The sequence below is a fragment of the Platalea leucorodia genome (genome assembly GCF_965183815.1).
Source record: "Platalea leucorodia genome assembly, chromosome: 1".
Classification (NCBI taxonomy): Eukaryota; Metazoa; Chordata; class Aves; order Pelecaniformes; family Threskiornithidae; genus Platalea; species Platalea leucorodia.
In genome coordinates, this window is record NC_138823.1 from 163,855,099 (window position 1) to 163,864,803 (window position 9,705).

Genomic DNA, 9,705 nt, shown 5'->3' on the forward strand with positions numbered 1-9,705 from the left:
AGAAAGAAAGGCATCTCCAACCTACCAAAATGTAAAGCTTGCATTTATTTTTGAAGTAAGAAGACGATTGAAAAAATTTCAATTTTTTTTTTCTGGCTTTACAATTAGTTTTCCTAATTTTCCCCTTTTTTGTCAGCTTGAAGAATTCATGAATTCGTAATAAAGTGAAAAAACCTCCAGAGGACCAGAAACGTCCTTTCCTCCTTTGCATTAAAATGCTTCTTGGCCCCTTTCCAGCTTATCATCAAAGACTCAGCCAGGGTGAGTTCAGGCCTTTGACTCCTTGGCTGGGATTCCGCTCGGAGTTAGGATGCTTAAATTAAGCACCTAAATTCAAGTGTCTCCAAATTATACCCATGGAAAGAGGAGACCATAACAGGGGAACAAGTGCTTTAACCCCAGTTTAGCCCACTGTGGCCTAAGCCTTAACCTAATGGCCTAATCCTCTAAGCTGAGGAGCTGGAGCCGTTTCCAGGAAGGCACGCAGAGCTGGGCTGCCCAGCCTGAGCTCGACAGCAGTCCTTGGCTGTACCACCTTGCGCAGCATCTCCGGTGGAGCCTGACCCACTCTTTGTGGCAATGCTTGTTTACCAGAATTGAATACTTTTATACTGCTGGATGAGGGATTTACATTGGCAGAGCTACACACCGAAGCGTGTGGGAATAGAGGGCATATTCAGACTGCACAGATGTATACTGTATACTATTACATGCCCGCTGTCCAAAATTCCCCTGCAGACTGGGACTAAACCCTGGGAATTATCTTGCTGAGGGCAGCAGAATGCCTTTTCTCCTCTAACTCAGCATCTGGCTGACCATGCTGCCATGCAATACTAGCACAGACTTTCACAGCCCCGTGCCACTTTCCATGCTGGGTGCTTAGCAATTAATTTGTGACAAGCAAGCAGAGTGGATTTAAGCAATGTTAGGCTGTGCATTAGCAGCTGAGCCGCTGCGAGCCCCCAGCATCTGCAAGCAATTTGGTGAGCAGAAAGGGGCCCCCTTATGTTGAGCTAAAGATGGATCAGGCTTATTACCTGCATGGAGATGTTAAAATGGAAAGTAGACTGCTATTTTCTTTGCTACAGACTTTGTCTTATATTTAACAAGAAAGCCTTTCGGAATTAAAAGAAGTCCCATTCTGAGAGACAACTAATCACAGGGGCTGATGTGCTGAGCCACGGGAAACTTGTGTCAAAGGTTTGCAAAAACTATCCAGGAAAAAAAGGAGAGAAAGGGGCTGAAAGGAAGGCAGACAGTGCTGCAGGAATAGGGCTCCCAGACCACCTGGGCTAGGTGCATCTGTGGTCCCTGAGAGCATCCCTCTTCCCCGGGACTATAAGATGGGGACATGCCAGAGGGCTGGAAAAGCAAAGGATGAACCTCTACAGGTCGTGCCTGGGACAGGAGCTCCCCATGCTCCTTCTCCCTGGGCTTTAATAGAGAGAAGCAATAAGGAACATCTGTAGGGTCTGGAGTGACTTGTACCGTACAGCACCTTATAGACAGGAGGAAGGTCTCGGAGAGATCAGCTGTGCCCCACTTGTGCCTTTAAGATGCTGATGCCTGCAGAGTGAGCAAAGGGATGCTGATCTGTGACGTGTTTTCCCATCTTTCCCGTTACATCCATAGGGCTGGTTTGTGTGTGTGTGTATATGTATGTGTGTGAGCTACCTGATTTTGGGTGGTCTGTCCAAGGAAATTCATCACAAGCTCCTCAGCTTCTGGTCACACCTGAACCCTTAGCTGGGGACAGAGGCAGGCGTGCAAGGGGCTGGTTAGAGGGTTTTGCAATTAAAGATCAGCTTGTGACAATGACTATGTGGGCTAGCTGCTCCCTGAGGAGTGGGGAGCCTTGTGCAGGCAGTGCCCATGGGGTGCAGTCTCTTAGGGGCTGGACATAGCAGGCAGAAGCTCCATTTAGGGTTGGTCAGGGCCATTAAGGCTTACTGGTGCCCTCAGGACCCTGATACTCAGCCTAGGAAAACAACAGCAAGTGATGCTTTGAAGAGAGGAGCAAGAACCCAGGGAGGTGCAGGAACACCCACAAGCTCATTCCTCCTTCACCCCTCCATGAGCAGCAAATGGAGTCATCGGCTGCGTCACCCAACACGGGGCTTTAACGTAGCCTGAAGTTGTTGACAATAAATTAACTTCATACAAACAGACAAAGCTGTAAGTAAGATCTGATCCGGATCTAACTCCTTCCTGCAGGGAAGCCCAGGTTTTCATGGTGTTTCCCAGGTTCTGTGTCTCTCCTTCATGTTGTTAGATCTGATGCACAACTCATTTTTGCCATCTGCTCAGAGGCTTTACAGTCACCTCTTCCATACTTCACATTCCCCCCCTCCTCTCTGTTCTTCAACCTATCCCAAGCTAGTTAAAGTTATTATAAATTCACTTGATCGAAGTAACACATTCTTTGTCACAAGGGGTTTTTTTCTGCTTCTTTGCCTTTTCCCTCTGATGGGGAAGTTTTGGGCCCTGCAATACTGGTTGAACAAGCATCTGCCCTTGACTATGCACAATGCACTGCAGCTCATCTGTGCAGCAAAAGGCTCTTAGTAATCTCTGCCTGCAGCCCTAGGCCAACACTTTGAGTACAGACTAGGAATAACTAGTTTTCAGGGCTGCTTATCTTGTAGTTCACAAGACCAACATTTAGTTTCCTAGATTTTTTCTCCCCAAAGTGAGCTCACGTCAGTGCTGTTCCCAGCTCTCCTGCAGGCACTGCTTTTCTGCTCTGCTGACATGTCTAAGGGCGAGTGAACTTTAGCACAGGAATAATGATGGCTTACTCTTGCATGACTCCAAAACCCTGTTACTTTTCTAGCAGAAGTTGTCCTTTACGTTCAGACCCTCACTGTTCAGTCCATTTTGTTCCTCAGAGGCCAACACACATGTAGAAATGAGAACAGTCTGTATCTTACTCTACTTGCAAAGCATCTTATCCTCTTTTTCAGATGATGAAAAAGGAGAATATCTTGTGACTTGGTAGGGAAGGATCTCCAGATCTCTGCTTCCTACTTCTGCCTTCAGTTTGCAGAGACTTGGAGGAGGTTGGTGTCCTTGAAACAGCAGCTCCCCAGGGAAGAGGTCAGACAGAAGCAGAAGAGACAGAAATCAGCTTGGGGTGGAAAAAAAGAGTGAGCAGTGGGGCTCTGCAATGTCCCCCATGGGGCAGCAGTCCTTTTACAGAGGATAGCAATGGGCTGTAATCACCTCCTGTGCAATTAGCAGAGAGCCACAGGCCAGCACTGCTTACCTCACCTACCCCATCGCAGGGTCTGCTCTTGTTTTCGAGCTAACACTGACCTTAGAAAGGGAGATCACAGGTTTTTCTATGACCTTGTTCAGAAAATCTGCAGGTGGGGACCTGTCAGAAGCTTTGGTCCTTTGATGGAGATCTCTCACCTTTGCTTTGTTCTAGCACAAGAAATCACTTTCAAGGGAGGGACTGTGCTTTGGGTCGGGAGATGGAAGCAGTGGCTCCAAGTGGGCCTTGGCTGCAGGTAGTTCAGCTTGATAACCTGGTCCCGTGTGGTGCTACCTGGTTGCATCACTTTGGCTCTGGATGGGATGAGAGGTAGCTAAGGTGGTGGTAAATAAATACTCATTCCCCATGGAGGCTGCTAGTGGAAAGTGAACAGATAAAGCATGTGTAGAAGTATGTGATACTGAGTGTCCTGTTGCTCACCCAGTTTTCACCCTGGTCTTTTTCCTCTCCTCCTCCCCATCTGTGGGGACACCAGGGTCCCTGCAGCCGGGGATTCTCAGAGAAGTTCTCATGGGAACTATCATGTTCTCAAAGGGCAAGTAAACATCCCAGGGCACTTATGTCACAGAAGATGTTTGCTCTGGCCCCAAAGACCCTCTCATTCCCACAACACCAGAGCATGCTGAGCACCAATCAGCTCCACATATCCCATCAAAGCATGAAATATGCACTCTTGTGCAAGTGCTCCCCAACACAGCCTGTCTCCATATCTCCTCCAGACAGGCCATGCTGAATGCTGGAGACAGAACTGATGCTGAGATGATACAGACAGATAGTCAATGAGTCAACAAGGTGATAAAAATAGTATCACAGCCAAATTCCTCCTGAAATCCACAGAAATAATGTGCATGGCTAGAAATAGCACAGCAAGTGTCTCAAGACAAGACCTACCTGACCTGCTGTGCAAGACCTGAAGATTTCTTTTTAAAAGTCATCAGAGCTTGGATCAATCTTTGTTAACATAACTTTTACTTTGATTTAACTCCATTGGCTTGACCATGCTGAATTTACTCCATAGACCTGAAGGCAAAATCAGACCTTGTGGGCATCCTTGTCACTTGGTGACTGAAACTGCTCAGTGAATGCTTACAGATGTGGTTTTCTGCATAAAATCCATGCAGTGGAGAATGGGGCAATGATTTAGATTTTAAGCATCTTATTATTATCTGGGAGCCCTTTTAATGGGTTTAGGGAGAAAAGGATGAAGGCCTGCATCCTTCTAGCCCTATGCAGACACCTTAGGGTACTTCACACGGTACCTATGTGTGGGTCACTGACTGGAACCCTGGGGTCAGTATGTGGAGGTCTGAGCTCTCAGCATAGTTGGTGGAGAGCTGGTCAATGCAATCAGAAGAGCCCGGAGGGCTTTTCGCCAACAACACCCATTGCATTACCACTGGTATGCATCTTGCTCTGGCATTGCTCACTTGCTGCATTGTGGGTAGAACGTAGCGTTGTTCTCTCAGTGATAGCTTATGAAAATATAAAACAGAAAAGAGGCTCACTTTGTTTCCTTTTTCCTTTAAACACTTACTTTATTGAGGAGATATTACAAACTATCAGCCCTGATTTTCCCGGGAAGCTGGGACACCCACACTGGCCATGGTCAGCAGTGGAAGATCCAGTGATGTCCAGGAAAGCTGCTGACATTGACTCACTGCCCTCCCCTGTGCAGGGACGCAGTAATACAACCGGCAAACCTCTCATACCGGTTCCTCTTCCTGGTAAAAATCTCTATGGCCCTATGCTAGGCTAATGAAAAGGAAATAAATGCCAGCCATCTGGTGATTACTCTCTCCCCACTGAAGGCCTCTGCTGTACCTCTGCCCCTCAGCAAGCCTAACAGAGGCTGTTTTGCTTTGCTAGTTTGGCTCAGCCATATTCTTCCCAAGGAACATATTTTCCTAGCCCTGCAGTGAGGTATCTACTTACCATATGGCCTGACCCAATTTTCCTAAGAAAAGTGTCCTTTAGACTCCCCTAGAACATCCTAAACTTGTTGTTTTCCCCTATATGTCTGCCTTGTCTTCCCCAGAAATGAATCTTCACTAGGTTAGAGGGATTTGAGGGGAAGCTTCATATCAGTCAATTTGGCTACAGTTTATAGGTGAGAGGGCAGAGGTAGGCTCCTTCGGAGGCTGTCAGAGCTTGCTTTGCTGTTTGAAATCACGTCCTGGGCCTGACTATATCAATGGCTGAGGGAGTCTAAACACCAAAACTACTCTGTGCTTTTGGGGTTTGACAGCTGTACTCAGTGTTGGGCTTGAGCCACCACATCAAAACACCTCAGCCCAATGGTGTCCAAGTAGCTGGTAAGGGCAAAGCTCAAATGCAATTTGTCCTGTTTCCTTCCTTCCCTCCATGCCTCGGTTTCCCTGCCTGGACACACATCTGCTCCAGAGTAGGCAGTGCAGACAATCAGCAGCTTGGGTCTGAAGCATCACAACAGGTAGTTGCCCAAAGTCACACTGCGTGGCTTTCAGATGGCTCCGAGAGTATGCCATCTGCAACATGTCCTGGGAGAAGGAAGTGGTGCGTGCCTTGGGGATGGGGAGGGGGCTGCTTTTCCTGCAGAAAACCAGAGAGGTAGAGCTACTATTTCACCATGGAAAGTTTTTCCACTTGCCTCTTGAACTCTACGTATTACAGCAACACAACGAACCCTAATATGCGTCTTTGTAGTGCCCCAGTGGCCATGTAGCAGTGCCGCAGAGAAATCTTGGGGAGTGACTCAGGGGATTGTGGATTCCCTCCATATCTCTGCTTCACCAGGGACTTTCAAGACACAAAGATCCATCTGACCAGGGAACACTCAAACAAAAACATCAGCAGCGAGCAATAAAGACTGCCGAACTGTCCATGCTTTTGAGTAGCTGCACAGTCCCCTTTACACCAGGGAGAGGAAGGGAAAACATCCCAACAGGGAAATAATTTCCAGTTCTGTAGTCCATAAAGTCTGAAGGCTTTTTCATCTATTCCTGCTGTTTGGTTTGAATTCCCTAAATCATGCCCAATAAAGTCAATATCCTACCAAGAGCTTCACAGTAACGGGTAGGGAAGCAGGTAGCTGAGAACCAGCACCAGTGTTGGCTCAAGCTGATGAAGTCACCAATGCCTCTGGAACTTGTGGTGGCAAAGCCACCTGCTCATCAGAGATGTAAAACTCGATGCTAAGAAAAGCCGTTGTCATTTACGTCCATGCAGTGGGGTTGCGGGTGCACAAACCAGAATACCATCTGCTGACCTTCGGGCTAGCTTTGGAAAAACAGTCATTGATTTTGCATAAGTTACGTTTAGGGACCTGGCTTAAGCCAATCTGGAAGCCTGGTTTGGAGGATTCAAGGCTTAAAACCTTGGTCTTGGCTAGCAGTAGTTTCTCCCAAGTCTGTACTACCCAGTTGACTAGGGTCCATCAGCCCAGGAAGATCAAGGTGTGGATCAGAGCTACATGAAGGGGAAGAAGACAGTTGGCTTTTGCTTTAAATCCTTGCCTAGATGGGAGAGGTTCCCTTCAGTTTTCTAGAAACACAGTAATGTAATAAAAATAAATCCTACTTGGTCGTCCTGGCTATGTATTGCGCACACGAGACAATTTTGGCATCCACAACTTTGTCAGCCTTTAGAGGCACAAGCGTACCATTAAGAAGGATGCCAAGCTCTTATCTCTCCATCTCCAAGTGCTCTGAGGAGGCTTGGCTCTCCAGCCCCATCCCACAGCTGTGAGCCTGTGATACCCTGAGGGTTGTCCTCAGAAAAGCTGCAGAGGACTGATTTCCAACAGTGCTCTACTCCCTCAACCTTACTGTCCCCTCAGGCTGACCTCCCCATCCCCAGATACTGCACGTATAAGGCGAGCAGAGTTTGTCTCCATCCCTCTCCTTTTCCAAAGAACTTTCCCCCAGGAGCGGACACCAGACCCACTCAGCTCTCCTCTTCGCTCTTCACGGGGGCCAGTGCTCTCTGTTCAGTGTGCTGGGGTCCACTGCTGGTCCTTCTGGCCTCCCCCTGTTTTGCACAGGGAGCAGTTCCTTCCCGTGCGTGGATTTTCTGGTGCCTCCTCAGGTACTTCTTCAACCGGTAGCGCTTCCCACACACCCCACACTTGTAGGCCCCACCTCGGGAGTGGAGCAGCTGGTGTTTAATCAGGTGGCGCTTCTGGGGGAAGCATTTCCCACACTTGGTGCACTTGCAAGGCCCCATGCGGACATGGATTGTCTGGTGACGGAAGAGGTTGGCCTTCTGGTTGAAGGTCTTCTCGCACTCAGGGCACTGGTAGGGCTCCTCCTTGGTGTGAATCCTCTGATGTCGAACCAGATTCGACCTCTGGGTGAAGCTCTTCCCGCACTCGGTGCATTTGAAGGGCTCGCTCATGTGCACTCGCAGGTGGCGGATCAGCTTGCGGTTCATGCGGAAGCTCTCCCCACACTCGCTGCACTTGTATGGCCCCTCGCTCGTGTGAATCTTCCTATGTCTGGTCAGGTTTGATTTCTGATTGAAACTCTTCCCACACTCAGGACAGGGGAATATCCGTTCACCCTTGGGAGCTCCTTTTGCTGAGGGATCTTTCTTGGACATGGATTTCTCCTGGTTCTCCAGCATCCCCTCTTTGGTGGACTGATAGCATTTCTTCTGCTTCCTCTGCGGGCTCTGGCTCTCCTGGCGGTTGGCCTCCACACCAGGTTCCTCTTTAATTTGGATTCTCTGGATAGCACTGAGGTTTGGTTTCTGCCCACAATACATCCCAAACTCAATGCTTTCCTGTGGTTCTTCCTTCACATGGAGCAGCTGGTTACTGACTTCCCATTCATGATGCCCATCAGCATCTTCGTCCTTTTTAAGCTGTCTCCCCTGTAAAGCCAGCAGTGGGATCTTTGGATCAAAGAGCTTTCCATAGTCTGGATTTTCTGGTGGCTCTTCCTTGATGTAAAGTTTCTGACAGGCTATTGCAGCAATGTTTGCTGTGTCATCAGTGAGTGGGTCTGGTTCCTGCTTCATCTGGATTTTCCAAGGAGGGCTTTTTGGATTAGATGGGTTTCTAGGTACGCTATACCCCTGGGCTACATCTCCTTCATGGGACATAGTCTCCAACATATTCTCCTCTGTCCTGAAGGCAAAATCAGGCTCCTCTTTAATCTGGATGACCTGGAAAGACACACCATTGATGTGTCCCTCCAGCAGCTTTTGCTTTGCATGGTTCCTCTGGTGGACATTGAAATACCGTTTGGTGCTCAAGCTCTTCCCACACTCCGTACAAATGAAAGGCCCCCCGCGGAGGTGTATCTTCTGGTGGGCCAGCAGTGTGGCACTTTGCCCAAAGCACCTACTGCAGTCAGGGCATTTGAAGGGCTTCTCCCTCTTGTGGGTCTCCTTGTGGGCAGTGAGGGTCCCCTTCTTCACAAAGCTCTTCCCACACTCAGTGCAGGCGAATGGCCTCTTCTCCGTGTGTGTTCGCATGTGGATATTGAAGTAGATCTTTGTGCTCAGGCTCTTGCCACAGCAGGCACAGAGGTAGGGACCACCCTTGGCATGTGTCTTCTGGTGGGCAGCCAGGCATATCTCCAGGCGGAAGCAGCGCCCACACTCCCCACAGCAGAAGGGTCTCTCCCCTGTATGGATGCTCTGGTGGGTTGTGAGGTGACCCCGGGTGGTGAAACGCCTCCCACACTCCCCGCAAGTGAAGAGTTCCTCTGCCGTGTGGATCCGCTGGTGTCTCTTCAAGTTTCCCTTCTTGCTGAAGGATTTGCCGCACTCCTGACACGGGTGTGTCTTCAGCACCACGCGCTTAACCAAGTCCTTCATGGCAGCAGCGCCCTGCACCCAGCGGTGTGTGATGGGGCTGCCAAGCAGGCAGCAGGTACGAAAAAGCCAGAATGTTATGGGGATGGACTGTCTGGGAGGATACAAAAACCATCAGGACACACACATCAAAGTGTACTTTAATGGCTGCACTTTATTCCCCGTAGGGGAAAGGGTGCTGCTGCTGGATGCCAGGCCAACAAGGAGTGTGTGGTCTTCCTCATTTCCCAGCCTCCTTCCACCTCAGCTTGCAGATGCAATGTTTGTAACTCCATCTCCTCCCTCCTCTGATCTCCTGGAGAGGCTTCCTTGGCATTCCTGGAGACTCGGATTGCCAGACTGAAAAAATAAAGGGAAAATCGTTAAGGCATTATTTCTTCTCCACCTCCTGTGTTCACTGTGTAAACACAACCGGTGGCACCTTGGCTGCTCCATGGGAGACTGAACCTGAGACCTTTGAAGCCACAGGCTCAGCTGGACTCCAGCAGAGAGAGCAGGAACAGGCCAATTGCCCCTGGCGATGGGGGATCTGTGATGCACTCGCTGCTGCAATGACACCGAGGTTTTGGCTCTACTATTGCTGCACTAGTGATTTACTCTTAGAATAGTCCTCTGTACTTTGAGCAAGAAGA

At 49.1% G+C, this 9,705-nt stretch overlaps 1 protein-coding gene across 1 annotated transcript; it reads right to left on the reverse strand.

Moving 5' to 3' along the window:
• Positions 1-7,198: 7,198 nt before the first annotated feature.
• Positions 7,199-9,076, reverse strand: LOC309598826 (uncharacterized protein; the record flags this gene model as incomplete). Its single annotated transcript, XM_082329796.1, has 1 exon — positions 7,199-9,076. One exon carries the CDS (start codon positions 9,074-9,076, stop codon positions 7,199-7,201), a length of 1,878 nt encoding a protein of 625 aa, XP_082185922.1.
• Between the last annotated feature and the right edge of the window lie 629 nt (positions 9,077-9,705).